Genomic DNA, 16,087 nt, shown 5'->3' on the forward strand with positions numbered 1-16,087 from the left:
TAAGTAAAACATCCTGCCAGACCTCAGATGCGCACACACACAGAAATAATATCAGTGAAGTGCCTGAAAGGCAGAATATAAATTAAATTAAATAAATACTTATCCTGTGCAGTTTGCTTCCTAATATGATATGTGAAAAATCAAACTCATACACAAAAAGGATTTCATCATGATTTTTTCCATGCTCAGATTATAAATATATAAGATGAATAATACCTGTGTTTAGTATTGTTAAAGTCATAGTTATATTTCCTCATTATTCTGCAACACTCTTGCTTCATTTACGTAGCAACATAGTAATGACAGCAGAAAAAGACCAAATGGTCCATCCAGTCTGCCCAGCAAGCTTCGCAAGGTAGTAACTGCAATTCTATGCAGGTTACCCCCAAGCCTTATGTTAAGGGCAGTAATATTAACAATCAAACACATAACAAAATTACTGCTAGCAACATTTTTACGGGGTGAGCAGCCTTCTTGATAATTCAGACAGTGCTGCTTGAACGCGCTTTGCTTTTGGATTTGGCCATAGAAGCAGTCCTGTGCTTTTTCCCTAATGTCTGCGTATCGGTAACCTGGACCGTAATAGTCAAGGCCCAGCACTGGATCTAAATCTGAATCCAATTCCCCTCAAAGTGGAGAGCAATGCTGCAGTCGTGTCAAAATTGTAAGCTAATTGGTTAAAGGTAGTAGTGATGTGCAATCGTTTTTGCCAAATTGGACTATTTCAAAGAAATAGTCCAATTCGGCATGGGACGGAGGACCCGAATCCCGAGACAGATTTTCCCCGAACTTCATGGAAAATTTGTTGTTTGGGTTAGCGTGGGGGGGGAGGGGCACCTTTATTTAAAAAACAAAAACAAAAACACCCAATCCTTAAAATTTAGTTATTTACACACACCCCCCCCCCCACCCTCCAGACTCTCCCAAAACTTGTCTAAAATCCATGTGATCCAGCGGAGGTCCTGGGAGCGATCTCCTGCTCTCGGGCCATCGGCAGCCAGTAAACAAAATGGTGCCACTGTCTCTTTGCCCTTACCATGTGACAGGGATTACCGATGCCATTGTTCGGCCCCTGTCACATGGAAGGAGCAATGGATGGCCCGTGCCATTTTCTAAGATGGCGCCGGCCGTCCATTGCTCCTACCATGTGACAGGGGCCGACCAATGGCTGGCGCGAACCATCCATTGCTCCTTCCATGTGACAGGGGCTGACCAATGACACTGGTAGCCCCTGTCACATGGTAAGGGCAAAGGGCCACTGGCACTATTTTGATTACTGGCTGTCGACGGCCCGAGAGCGGGAGATCACTCCCGGGCCCCCGCTGGACCACCACGGATTTTAGGAAAGTTTTGGGGGGGTCCGGAGGGTGGGGGGGTTGTAAATAACTAAATTTTAAGGGTTGGGTGGTTTGTTTGTTTTTCGGCGAAAATTGCTGAGAAAAAAAATTAACGACCCTATGGAAAACAAAGTTTTCCATGTGTGGGCCAACCCATAGCTCGACCCGGGATAAAAACACAAAGCACATCTCTAAAAGGTAGTAATCCCAATGCCTTCTGTTAGGGGTAGTAGCTGCCGCTTCATGCTGGTTACCCCCCATGCACCCTTTTCATAATTTCCAACTCTAGCCTTTAGGGATCCACAGTGTTTATCCCATGCCTTTTTAAATTCGTTTACTGTTTTTGTGCTCACCACTTCTTCCAGTAGGGCATTCCAGGCATCCAGCACCCTTTCTGTGAAGAAGTATTTCCTGATTTTGGATCCGTGTCGTTCCCCTTGAAGTTTCATCTTGTGACCCTCTAGTTCTACTGTTTCCTTTCTTCCGGAAAAGGTTTGCGGAACCATGCACCATTAAAACCATTCAGGGTATCTGAAGGTCTGCATCGTATCTCTCCTGCACCTCCTCTCTTCCAGGGTATACATAGAATGTGCAGGGGAGATACAATGCAGTCCTTCCGATGCTTGCATGGTTTTAATGATGCACAAACTTTGAACCCTTTCCACTGGAAAGCAAAGAGTAGAACTAGGGGAATTTGGGAATTCGCTCTTTTTAATGACTGTAATCTAGTGATGGCCCCCCCTAAGTCTAACACCTCACCCTCAGAGGTGGGAGACAGAAACAGGACAAGTAGGGGGATTGCTGGGACTGGAGGAAATACGGTGTGAGTTTTCCCATGAGACCACTGCAGTAAGTCATGAAGGGCAACCTCGGTCACCCCACAAATGTCACTGGCTAACAGGGCTCTGATGAACTTGCGGCAGACCCAGAAAGATGGTGGCGGATTTAAATCACTAAACATAAAGAAAGGACGTGCAAATGGACGGATGAAGCTAGACTAAGCTAGAGAGCTCATCCAGGGTCCCAAAACAGGAAACGGATTTCAAGAATCGCAACAAAGCAGAAAACATCTCTGACATTTTGGAAAAGCTAGACTTCAGAGGGGGCCTAATGGGAAAGACCAAAAAAAAACCACAGAAAAATTACGTGAAGAGCAAAACCTGGAGCAGCTTTTATCGTGAACCCGAGAAGGGCAATGAATATCTTAGAAATAAAATATGTCTCTGTGACAATGAATGAGTTGCTAAACCCAACCACGAGCAAAGAAGAAACAGACCATAAGGTGACTGAGCTTGAACCAATTTTCTCTTTTCAGAGATGGAAATCGCCACTAAATGAGCACCAAAAATGCAAAAATAGACCATCTGGCAAAGAGAGTGTAAACCCCCCGCCCCCCACCAACCCGTTCTTCCAACACCACATAGAGGAGGGAAAGCACTGGCGACCCTCCCGCCACACAGCACTTATTTGTGACCACTAAAGTGTGACAACGCAGCCATGTGTCACTTGTTCCCAGAGCTAGGGAAGAGAGGAGAAGTTACTAGCACCAAGAATGCAGGCAAAACAGCGCATTCACTGCTTACACTGCACGTTCAAACGCTTCGTACTCGCCTGGAAAGCAAGGGCACTTTTCCTTACAGCAGAAGAAAATGTTATCACAGGAACAATTCTTCCGCATTCACTGAAAGGCAACAGAAATCTATCCCACAAATTATTACGAGAGGAAAGACAAGGTTCACATAACAATTTTGTCTGCAGAAAAAAACAAATGTTAGAAAAGGTTTGGTGTCTGCAAATCATGACCTCCTCTCACTCCCTCTTTTTAGTTAGCAGATCAATAGAACTGAATGTGTGTCCCTTAAATTCCCAGCCAGAATTAGGTAAAGGTTTTGTTTCGTTCGGGCTCATGTGATCAGCAGAAGGCTTTTGACAAATCTCATGCGATCCTTGGGGTGACGAATGAGGGAGCAGACACTTGGGGATCTTCTTTAAACCCCGAGCAGCGAAATCAGCCTGACACACGTAGGAATGCAACTCTAATTCTATCTAGCACCATAAACACATTTCCTCTCTATTTCCGCCTAACACCATAACTCCTGTTCTGATTACTCCCCATGAAAGTACGTGAATCTTAATCGGGACTCTCTCACCAAACTGGGAGGAAAAAAAGTAAGCAAATGTTATTTTATAGATCACTTTGACGCGTCCTGCAAAACAACAGAGCACAATACTGAGTTCTCTTCGCTTTTACTAACAGCTAATTTCTTTCCTTAACCAACTACTCAAAACACCTTTCTAGGTCAAGAATCTTCCGTCGGATTTAAAACCTCTTGGACACGCAATTCCCTTTTTTTTTTTTTTCGGCCTAACCAGGCTGCTTCTCTTTAACCTTCGTCATAGCCTTCTCTGCCTGCTGGTAAGGACCCAACTCTCTTTTTAATGGAGACTTCCAAAGAGGAAGCTGCTATTGGTTAATTCAGATCACATAGGACTCAGCCCCCTGCCTGTCATTGACTAACAGGTATGAATAGGTAATGTATCACTTAATCAAGTGACGTAAGCCATATGTTTGTTCTGAGGCAAAAATTGGCCATTTGCTAGATCCAAAGGGAGGATGGAATCGCTTATCTTTCGGTTTCCTTTTTAAGCCAACCTTTGCTAATATTATTGTAGTAACCCAGCCATAAACAGGGGCAATTACCTGAAATATTTGTGTTTTCCAAAAGAGCATTGTAACAAAATGTACTTTCTCTATACCCTCAAACAGGCACTACAACAGCCCAGCGTCCAGATTATTATTGTACAGTAAGCACGACTTCTCGAAATTAACTTTGCGGCATGGGGGCTGTGGCAAATCACAACTTCAGGGCAGGGTGGGGGGGGGGGGGGTTCTCTTTTTCAAAATACACATCTGAAGTCCTTATACAAAGAACCAGCGGAGATAACTGCACAAGAAAGCAAATGTTTCTCACATCAAAAGAAAGGGGTCATTTGATCTCCTCGTTCATTGTATCAGGGCTCAGTGACTATGGTTAGCATTGCTATGGCATGAACCAGAAGAATAAATTGCCTTAAAGTGTGTGTGTGTGTGTGTGCGTGCGTGTGTGTGTAGGAAATAAAACCATATGACCTTCTTGAAACAGCAGCCAAACTGAAACAACTGACTAAATAAATAATGTTAAGTCTCTTGACTTGCAATAGATTATCAGCAGAATCGATGCCACAGGTCAAAGCCGGCTTTATAGAGTATTTCAAGCTGTTTGGATTCACCAGGAAACGCCAAAAGACAGGCAGATTGCCCTCATTGACTCAGTAGATGAGACTTGCACCAATTATAGAAGGTTTTTTCTTTTTCATTAAACCACCCAGACAGAACGCCAGCTGAATAAAATTGCAGTTGTACTAATGCCATCTTTTCGCTTAAACTAGTGGAAAGGCACATCAAACACCATGAAAGCCTGAAGGTGGCCTTAGTAGGTCAGGGGAAGGCTTTTGGATGAATCAACAGGGACATATTGTGCTAATGCTGGTAGAATATGCAGTTATTGCACATCTTATTAAGTTATGTCAGAGTTTATAAAAGAGTAGCAACTGCCTTACGAGGGCTCAGTCAGTTATTTAGCAGCTTTTTCATATAAGGTCAGGCTTGTGCCAGGACCGTGTGCTATCATCTCTTTTCTTTGTTACGTTCCTTGATAATATGTGTAAAAAAGCAAGCCCTCTTGGAGGACAATGCCATTAATAGAATGGTTTGTAGATGACCCGGTTCTGATAGCAGAAAAGGAACAACTTCAGACCCACTAAAAACATAAAATATGTGATAGTACACAGAAATGCAAACGCTTTTGCTTGTTTTTGTTTTGTTTTTTTTTTATTTTCGAATACAGTTTCCTGGCCCCGAGTTTCACAATTCCCGTAACCCCATGCCTCCCAAAAATGCTTGGCCACCCAGGCCCACTGTGATTATAAATGATGTGATGGTGGTGAGAAAAGAAAGCAGGAAAAACAAGAGGGGAGAATTTCTAGGCAGCAGCTAAAACTCTCCTTGAAACGGTGATAGGTTGAGGCCCAGTTTCTAAGCAATCCATCAGTTTTCTGTCTGGGAGAAGGCACAGTTCCGGGTGGAGGGGGATGGGGCAGTGTTCCTCCGTTTCCTCTTTATTTCTGTAATGCCTCATGACGTTGAATAATCCTCTGTGACTTGCTCCACCAAATGCCTGCTTAAAATCAATAAAATCTTGTTTAGTGCAGCTGCCAAGGAGCAAATATCTGTCCATTTATACGGCATGTCTGCAGGGGTGATCCTTCCACGTATCCGTTTGAAGTTGTTTCTAAATTTGTAACTTGATTCAGCATGATATTTTCGAAAACCTATTTTTATTCAAATTTCTACTTTGGTATCCTTTCAAATTGTATGTTTTAGCTATCTTTTGCCTTTTTACAGGGAAATCATGGAATGCCAATGACCCTTGGTTCAAAAAAAGAGCTACCTCAATATTTCTCTCTCTAAAATCAATAGAAACCCAAGCAAATGAAGACACAGTGATATAATGTGCCAAAGAAAGAGTAGGCTTTTGATTAATAACATTTTCTTCTATTCTGAACCATATTGGAACAGAAAGATTACATTACAGTGTAATTATCTTTTCATGAAAAGATTTAGCAATTTTATAATTAAACTATATCAGCAAACTATATAATAATAGAAAGTCATATGCATACAGTGAAAACATGTTTTATTAAACTTGCTTCCTGTTCATCAATTCTGGAACAAAAGGAAATACAATTGCAGTCATGCATTGCCTCTGAGTTTCTGGTTAAGTTCATACCACAGAACTTCAGTTGCCTAACCATACCCATGTTATTTCACAACTAGGGTAAGTGATTCAAGACCTTGATGTGTAAGTGCAATAGGTCAACAGTAGGGATGTGCGCACTGATTTATTTTGTCTTTGTTTCAGTTTTTCATTTTTTGGACATTTTCTATTTTCATTTTTTCATGTTGTATTACTTTTGGAAAATAGTGCAAGCTATTAGAAAATAGTACATACTATTAGCAAATAATGCACGCTATTTGAAAATAGTAAGCACTACATCCTAAAAATGTAAAAGTCAAGAATTTTTGTTTTTTATTTTATGGTTTGAAATGAAACACTTTTGTTTCAAACAAATGTGCATCCCTAGTCAACAGTGACTCATTGTCAGGCTGATACAGTACTGTATCAGCGGGTGAAACTAGGAAACTCAACCCCTACCTTATTGAAGGAACCTGAAATTTTCTGGTTCTTTTACCTCTTTGTCTGAAGATTCATGTTAACCCATGATTTGCCGCGTGTTTTTGACACGCTATTCTTACCCCTTAATCAGTAAGGGGTAATAGTGCGTCGAAAACGCGTGGCCAAACCCCCGAAAATAATAGCGCCTGCAACATGCAAATGTATGTTGATGGGCCTATTAGTTATTCCCGTGCCATACAGAAAGTAACGCCTGCCGGCACCGGGAAAGTGTACAGAAAAGCAGAAAAAAACTGCTTTTTTGTATACCCTCCGACTTAATATCATAGCGATATTAAGTCAGAGGCCCCAAAATGTAAAAAAAATTAAAAATTTAAAAAAAATAATTTTAAATCGGCCGGCGGCCCATAGGTTGGAAGATGGATGCTCAATTATGCCGGTGTCCGTTTTCCGAACCCGTGGCTGTCAGAGGGTTTGAGAACTGACGCCGGCAAAATTGAGCGTCGGCTGTCAAACCCGCTGACAGCCGCCGCTCCTGTCAAAAAGGAGGTGCTAGGGACACACAAGTGTCCCTAGCACCTCCTTTTACTGCGGGTCCTCATTTAAATACTGGATAGCGCGCCCAGGAGAGTGGCCTGGGCGCACGTTGGGAGAGCGGTCGCTCACCTCGGAGTGCCGGCTCTCCCGCCGATTTTACTGTATCGGTCTGGGTGAAACTAGGAAACTCCACCCCTACCTTATTGAAGGAACCTGAAATTTTCTGGTCCTTTTACCTCTTTGTCTGAAGATTCATATTAATTCTTAGATCTGAATTCCACTAACCAGTGTGTGGATCATAGGAGCAGTAAGGAAACAATGCTTTCTTGCTCCTCCTCAGCCTTCTTCCCCAGAATTACTTGTCTTCTACTTCCAGAAGTTTCTTGATGCTGCTTCCGAAAAGTACCAATTTGCCTGCTGCAAATTGTACAAAGCATTTTTGGAATACTCACATCAGAAAGTACCTAAAGAAGCTATTCATGAAATAGAGCTCACATTTTAGTAACAGAGGTACAGTTACAGTTGCAGAACTAGAGAAGTCAGCAGGCTGGCATTTTCTATTCACTGAATCACTGTCACACCCCCCAGAAATCCATTAGATAGAATGGAATAATGAACCTTGCATCCAGAAGAGTATTCTCACCCCAGGCCTCTGAACACATGTGGAAGTGGCATCTCCAACCAGGAATTTTAGCATGACAAAACAGTCATAGTGCTGTATGCAGAGGTGCAGGAGACTCGGGTTCAAGTCTGCTGTCCATCCAGGTGCACCTCAGAGTCACTAAGTTAGAGCTCAAGGAGGGAAGGAAGGTGGCTGCCATTCCAAGAGCGACTCCTGCTTAGGGTAAATCTCACGGATGACTTCGCTCCAGGCCAAAGCTGGCAAGGGCAGATATTTTACCTGGGTGCACTATCTAGAGTGAGGGCTTCAGAAAAATTGAGGGGAACATGGTAGATAAAAGAAACACTAAAAATGGAAGCTGAAAGGAGAGAAGAGAATATTCATAGGCTGCTCCAGATCTGCAATAGCTGTTCACAATGAGGGGAATTTATTTGCATCTTATTGGATTTTTTACAGTAGTGCAAATGAGTAGTACTGAACTATTGAGCATGCCCTTAAAGAGTTTTTCAATTTTTGCTTTGGTATTTAAGGAAAAGCTGCCATCTGTTCAGACTGAAATCATGTGTGTTAGGATGTTCAGCGAAAACAACATTGCAAACAAATTCAAATATTTTCCATCTTCAGGGTTTTGTGTGCAATTCAGCTAACAAGAGAGGGAGCCATCTTGTTCAGTAGTGATGTCCATTGCATACATTATATTTAATTTCAGAATAAGCAATTTTTTACTTAATTTTCAAAGAAAAAAATAAGTGCCTGACAGGAGTCTAAATTTTAGATACCTAGTCAGATTTTTAGTGTAACTTAGGTGCCTAAATTGTAAGCTGAAAAAATGTTCCTAAGTTAGGGGTTTAAATCTGAGGTCCCTAAATATATGCCTGCTATTGAAATCCTAAATTTAGGCTCCTAAGTTGGGCACCTTTCTCTGGAACTGAATGCCAGCTTTCCTGGATCTGACTCTGCCCCAGCCCCACTCATTTTTAGATGCCTGAATTTAAATATCTAATTTAAAAAAAAAAAAAAAAAAAGGCACCTAAATGTAGGCAATGAGCAAGGGGAAATTTTCAGTCAGGCACCTAAAGTTCAATATTCAGATGATTTGTCTGGCTAGGTTTGGGATTTAGCTGAACAAACCAAGGTTTTTAAATTTTCTGCTATTCTGAATGCCTGACTTATCTGGCTAATTGTAGAGCCAGAAAACAGCCAAATAAGTTAGAGGCATTCGGGGGGCATTTTGAGACAGAGTTAAGCTAGCCAGCTAAATGATCCAGCTAACTCCAGTATTCAGAGTTATCTGTATGACTTATCTAATCACGCAGCAAAGTGATCCTAAAGTTAGCAGTAAAAATGTATCCGGCTAACTATGAATTTATCTGGGTATATTCAGTGGAGCACCTAATTGACAATACACTGTTGAATATTCATGACAATTTATCCATATAACGTTTTTTGGATGAATTGTCCACTTGCCACACTGCTGAATATTGACCTCCTAACTCCATAAATGAGGTGCCTAAGTTTATTGAATGTCTTTTACCATAGCAACATGAGCAAGAATAAAAAGTATAGCTGCCATTTTATTGACATACTGAAATTAACCATTATATATACATTAGTAATGTCACTATTAAACAAAAAGTTTAGCAGGATCATTTGCAATAATGTTTTATAAAATCTTGAAAACAGAAACTGGTCCTCTAATTTCATGACACTTCTTCTCAAATTCGGTGGTCAAAACCATTTCTGAATGTCTAGCATGTGCTTATTGGCATCAGATGGATTGTTGATAGCCACAGTCAGTCTATGAGTTATGAACTGAAGGATTTCTCATTTGTAGGTTGATGCTGGGGTTTATGGTTAGCACCGGCTTCTTGTCAATGTGGCTTAGCAACACCTCCACTGCTGCCATGGTGATGCCAATTGTAGAGGCCGTGGCACAGCAGATCATGAATGCAGAAGCAGAGGTCGATGCGATACAGATGAGTGATGGCATCCTCAATGAAGGCCTGGAACTCGACGGTACATGTCTTTCCTTCTTTGTACACTTATGCATTTCTCCTCTCCGCTCTTGCCGACTGTAAAATTCAAAGAATGATGTTCTGTCGAATTTTAAGTGTCTATTCTTATTTTAATGTATTACAGAAAACATTAAGGAATGTGAAGCTAATGGCTTGAAAGAGAAAGCAATACATGTTACTGGGTAAAAATCACAGCTTTATACAAGTTCATGCAATCATAAGGACTTCTAACAAAACAAAAAAAAAGATAATTTACTAACTTTGGTTATTTTCCTTTGTTTGTTTCAGATACATCAATGGTCATGCAACATGCAGCATTGACTTAGAAAAGGTGCTATATTTTTAATGCATGAGTTTGTCTCTTGTACTCGTCACTCTACTCCCACCATCACCAAAAAACCTCAAAATATAATCTACATGATTGAAACTTTGCACTTAAAAACTGAACTGCTTCAGAATAATTTTAGTCAGATTTGAAAACAGTCATTTGCCTCTAAAGGGGGCAATTTCCAAATTGTTTCCCCATGTAAAAGCTCTTGGTTTGAGAATTGTACCCCCCTCCCCTTCGTGAAGGTGAACGTGGATGGGATTAGGTCGGGAGGGAATGTAAGCTCTGAGATTTATTTATTTATTTATTGGTTTTTTATATACCGAAGTATTGGTGGAGGCCTTCACTCCGGAACTTTAACCTGTGTCCTTCCACCTCATGCAATGCAGTGATAGTTGATGAAATTCTTTTTCACTCATTGCGCAATAAAGCTCTAGAATTTGTTGCCAGAGGATGTGGTTAGTGCAGTTAGTGTAGCTGGGTTCAAAAAAGGTTTGGATAAATTCTTGGAAGAGAAGTCCATTAACGGCTATTAATCAAGTTTACTTAGGTGCGTAACCTCCGAAAACCTACCCCTGCGCGTGCCAAGCCTATTTTGCATAGGCTCGGCGGCGCATGCAAGCCCAGGGACGCACTTATGTCCTGGGGCTTTCCAAAACGGGTGGTCTGGGGGCGGGTCTGGAGGGCGGTCCAGGGGCGGGAACGAGGCCTCTTTCGTTGTGGCTATGCTGGGGGATGGTGCGCCGGCCAAGTGGCCGGCGCGCGCAAGTTACGCCTGCAACAAAGGTCAGGATGGGGGTTTAGGTAGGATTGGGGGGCGGGTTAGGTAGGGGAAGGGAGGAGAAGGTGAGGGGTGGCGGAAGGAAAGTTCCCTCCGAGGCCGCTCTGATTTCGGAGCGGCCTCGGAGGGAACTGGGAAAGCCATCAGGGCTCCCTTAGGGCTCGGTACGCGCAAGGTGCACAAGTGTGCATCTTGCGCGCGCCGACCCCGGATTTTATAACATGCGCATAGTAGCACGCGCATGTTATAAAATCGGGAGTAGATTTGTTCATGCTGGTTGCTGGGAAAGGTGGCGCTATTGGGCTCGCTACTGGCAACGATAACGGTCCTTACCTTATCGCTACCAGCGAAGATACCGCTGCGTCCGCCTCCTTGCCACCCCGACTCCTCCCCTCACCACCCTGACTCCGCCCCGGCAAGCTATCGCTATGCGATACCGTTAGAAAATGACCCCCTTGGTGTTTTAATTTTAAGTATCACTTTGGGTAATTTATTGAATTCCGTAAAGTGATTAATAAATATGTTTAAATAAATACAATATTCTATATTTTATTATAGTGAGTATTCAAGAAAAAATATTTCTCTACTGTTCATCCATTCATAAAATTGATAATCTCTCTCTTTTACTTTCTATTTTGGGTTCTCTTCACAGACTAAGGACAGTCTCTCTATCACCTCTGAACATACAAAGGTAAGGGCCAGTATCCAGAAATCAAGCTGCCATAACAGATCCTGGGTTCCAGTTATACTTGCCTCAGGCTAGTTAATGCACAATCCCCAGAAAGTCCACCCAGTTCTCTGCTCGAAAGCCTATGGCCTTTTCCTTCAAACTGTTTTAATAGCTCACCTTGCTTACTCTCTTCCTGCTTCTTCTCTGTGCCCTCTCCAGAACCTGCAAAATTCTGCTACATGTCCTCTTTTCCAGCTAGCCGGCTCTTTGCATGCTTCTCCCCTTCCTGCCTCCCCAAATAGAAAGTCCTTGCTCTTGTTTTCAAATGTCTTCAGGGGCTGCACCCTCCCTCATAGTACTCACCCAACAATTCTTCTTCTCTTCACTCTCTCCTCAGTATCCTCCTGCTGTCATGCACTTCCCTTCCTAGCTCCCATCCTGTGGGATAAACGTTCTCTTGGCATAGAGAATTTAGGGTATATTTCTCTTCAAATTAGCTTTTTCTTTTTTTTTTTTTTTCAGTTTACCTCAGTCCTTTAATTTTCCTCTGGTCCAGCTTACTATTGCTGTATACCTGCCCAGTTTGCTCTGCTCCACTTTATTCCTGGGTAACCTGTGCCATAAATATAGTAAATAAGTACATTAAACAAATGGCCTGTCCTGTTGCAAAAACTCTTTTTTATATTCTTCAACAGGAGCATTTTAAATTCCCAAGGTTAACAGAAAAGACAATTTCCTTGTATCAGAAACCTTTCAACTCCAACCTTTCCAACTCTGCTTACTTCAGTTGCAGAAAAAAGTCAAATCCAGGCCTCCTCCTAATGGCATGACATGCCAACGCGAGGCTAATAATGGCTGTTTTTGTTACCGACGCCTGGCCGATGTTTCTTGACGAGAATACAGCATTTATTTCAGCACAGGCACCAACCACTTGCAAGCTACCATTTACCGATCAAGTTAAAAGATCATTTTCAGCCAAGACTGTTCTAGAGGGGGCCAACATTTGTCCTATAGCCTTTGAAAATCGATCCTTGAGAGGTTCCTACTCAGAGAGCTTGTCCAGGTAACCTTTTGCGGTTAGCCGGACAAAACCTGAGATTTGAATCACACTCACACTGTCCAACTAAATATGTCTGGGTAGCTTATTAACCTGCACAAAATTCAGCCAGATAAAAGAAGGTGGCAATGGAATCATTCTTTGGATGTGGCTATTTATTTATTTTTAAAATATTTGTATGCCACTTCAGCAAACCTAGTACTAGGCGATTTACAGGAAAACATAGAGCATCAAAAATAAGCATTAGAAACATAAAAACAACAAATTAAAACCTTTACAGAATAAACCTTAAAACATAAAATAAAGTTAAATAAAAACAGATGTGCATTAAAAAAAAAAATAATATCACCAAATGCTTCAACAAATAGTGGGGCCTTTTAGCTGCTGAGTACTGCTTTTCAGCACTACCCAGCCGGGTAAGTCTGGCCAGGAAAATCCCTGTCCTAAAGTTATCCAGATGACTTTATCCAGGTACATTTGGCAGAACACTTATCTGTGTATGCACTGTTGAATATATAAGTAAAGTTATTAGCGTGACTTTAGCCTGATAACTTTCCTGTTCACCAGCTTTCTCAATACAGAGTGTCTGGTAGTGAAATGGTTACTATTGTTGTTATTATTATTTTCTTGTTTAAAATGTGTTTTGAACAAGAAAAGGGAGCAGGCCTAATAACTGTGAATGATGTCTTAAAGAAGATAAAATGGTAAACGCAGAAAGCACAAGCCAGCAGGGTTGGCCTGGTAGTTCAGTAGCAATTATGATGAAATTCCATGCAGAAAGTTCCTGGATTGGGCCTTTCACACCTTGGGTCAGCTAGAACTGGAGAGGCTACAGAGGCAGCATTTGCTGCAGTGGCCAGACTAGGAATTGTCAGGCTGATGCAGTAAAGCGCGTTCAGGCTGAGCGCACTGTTAGCCCCCATTTGGCCGCGCGTTTTCCAAGCGCTATTTTTACCCCTTGAAATAGCGCGTGGAAAACACGCGGCCAACACCCCCCCCCCCCCCCCCCCCCCGAAACTAATAGTGCCCGCAACATGCAAATGCATGTTGATGGGCCTATTAGTCATTCCGCACGATACAGAAAGTAGCGTTTTCCAAGCGCTATTTTTACCCCTTGAAATAGCGCGTGGAAAACACGCGGCCAAACACCCCCCCCCCCCCCCCCCCCCCCGAAACTAATAGTGCCCGCAACATGCAAATGCATGTTGATGGGCCTATTAGTCATTCCGCACGATACAGAAAGTAACGGCTGCCAAAGGCAGGCGTTAATTTCGGCCAGCACCAGGAAAGTGTACAGAAAAGCAGAAAAAACTGCTTTTCTGTACACCTTCTGACTTAATATCATGGCGATATTAAGTCGGAGGCCCCAAAATAAAAACAAATTTTAAATTTTAAAAAAAAATTTAAAAATCTGCCCGCGGGTTGGAAGACGGACGCTCAATTTTGCCGGCGTCCGTTTTCTGAACCCGTGGCTGTCAGCGGGTTCGAGAACCGATGCCGGTAAAATTGAGCGTCAGCTGTCAAACCCGCTGACAGCCACCACTTCTGTCAAAAAGGAGGCGCTAGGGACACGCTAGTGTCCCTAGCGCCTCCTTTTACCGCAGACCCTAATTTGCATACGGGCCGATACTGAATCGCGCGCCCAGGACACTGGCCTGTGCGAGCGTCGGGAGAACGGGCACTCGCTGGCTCTCCCGCGACTTTTACTGTATCAGCCCGAGTGAGAGGGAGGATCCGTTAGAATAAGAAAAGAAATCCCCAGGTGGTCACGAATGAAAGCTCATGGTGCCAGGAACCAAGCAAGGGTTCCAAATGAGCTGAAGACAAAAGGAACTACTAGGCCAAAAAAAAAAAAAGAGGTCCATCAGAAAAAGGCTCACCTAAAGAAACAAAAAGCAGAATGGATAGAGCTTCCTTAGAAAAGGAATGATTTAATAAAGTGTAACCCCATCCCCAGGTGCAGACTGCACTCCAATGGGGCCATAAAAGAAATGATAATCTCTTCCGAGCTGGAACCACTGTGGGCCTGGATTCTTTGCTGGATGGGGGAAAGGGTTCTCTTTCAAGACCCAGAGTGCTAGGGGTGACTCTGTTGTTATCCTCTTCTCCCTGGCAGAGGGGGATTTTTCCTTCCCTCTGTGTGCTCTGGAACCTCTGGATTAGTGTCCAAAATCAAAGCCTTTTCTGTTGCACAAGTCAGATGAAGTATGGCACAAACCTAGCCCTCAGCGCCACAGGCTCTCTCTCTTGCTACAGTTCTTTCCCTCTATCTGTCTCTTTTGCCAGGCCAAGGGAGACATCCACCCTCCAGGGCTTGGCTAAGTGGAGCTCCCCTTCCAAAACCGGTAAAAAAGGTAAAACGACTGTCTCTGCACCCAGTCCCCAGACCTCTCTCCCCAGGGTGAAGACTCCTGATGGGTATCCTCAGTGTTGCCATAGGTTTATACTCGCAGTTAGTTGATCTTCATTATTCTTTATCTCAGAAGATGGGAAGGGTCCTCTCTGGAAGAAGCAGCTCTAGCTGTTCCTTCTGATGGGCAGGAAAAGAGGCAGCTAAATGCTTCCTCCCCGAAATAATGTCTTCTTTTCTCCAAGCTGAGCTAAAACACTGGAAGACCCCGGCGCCGGATCCCCACCGTCCTCTGTCCTCGCGGAGGTGCAGAAGGGCAGGCCTGAGAGGGCTCCCCGTGCCCTCTCCCCAAGCAGTGTCCAAGGGGTTCCCACCAGGCTTCCTACAAACTAAAATCCTTCAGAAGCCCAAATCATCCCGGGATACAAACTCTACCCGCCAGGGAGCGGACAGGCAGACTCCGTAGCAGGGTGTGCTCGAGTCCCGGCCCAGAAATCCGAAATAAGAAGGGCTCCAACACATCTCCTAAACCTTCAGAAACAATCTACACTGCCCCCAGAGCTCTCACTAGAGAGCTGCTTATAAAATCTCCTAATGGGGAGGGCCATTCCAGCACCCTCGGAAGGAACGGTAACCTCCCCATTCACTACCCTATACTGCTCTCTCCAAACCAAGGGCTCACCCAGAGCTATCTGGTAATGCGCCCGGAGGGGCCATTACCAACGTGCAGGGCTGAAAGGGTGCTCAAGCGTTTGGAACAGATTGCACTTCCGTTCTCTGCTGCGGCCCCTTAACGAGCGATTCTGGATTGCTTTGGATTTATCCTCGGATTTTGCCAGGATCCCTGGAAAATAAAACCAATGAACTAGGAGGAAATCCACATCCCTAACGGACAGTATGGCAGAGGCTAGGGAGCGAATGCCCCACGTGAAACAGGTTTGAATGTTATTGAGTTGGGCGAGCCAGTTCTGCACCTCTGTCTGTCTTCTATGAATCCCCATTACAGAGATTTGGCATGTGCCCAAATTTCCAGCATTATAAAGCTGTGCATATCTTGTGGGTAATCTCTGAATCACTTTATGAATAGTAATGGGCTTTCCTCTACGTGCCCAGAGGCTGTCTGTGGGAATCTGAAGCTTTTTAGCAGTCTGTTTGG

At 43.4% G+C, this 16,087-nt stretch overlaps 1 protein-coding gene across 2 annotated transcripts in view; it reads left to right on the forward strand.

The window, feature by feature from the left end:
- Positions 1 to 16,087, forward strand: part of SLC13A1 (solute carrier family 13 member 1) — a 67,244-nt gene that overhangs the window by 21,489 nt on the left and 29,668 nt on the right. For both annotated transcript variants that reach the window (XM_029616235.1, XM_029616236.1), the window contains 4 exons: positions 9,565 to 9,746; positions 9,870 to 9,927; positions 10,034 to 10,076; positions 11,507 to 11,545. In XM_029616235.1, coding sequence (XP_029472095.1) covers positions 9,565 to 9,746; positions 9,870 to 9,927; positions 10,034 to 10,076; positions 11,507 to 11,545 — 322 coding nt within the window. The remainder of the gene's footprint in view (positions 1 to 9,564; positions 9,747 to 9,869; positions 9,928 to 10,033; positions 10,077 to 11,506; positions 11,546 to 16,087) is intronic.

The sequence above is a fragment of the Rhinatrema bivittatum genome, chromosome 9 (genome assembly GCF_901001135.1).
Source record: "Rhinatrema bivittatum chromosome 9, aRhiBiv1.1, whole genome shotgun sequence".
Lineage (NCBI taxonomy): Eukaryota > Metazoa > Chordata > Amphibia > Gymnophiona > Rhinatrematidae > Rhinatrema > Rhinatrema bivittatum.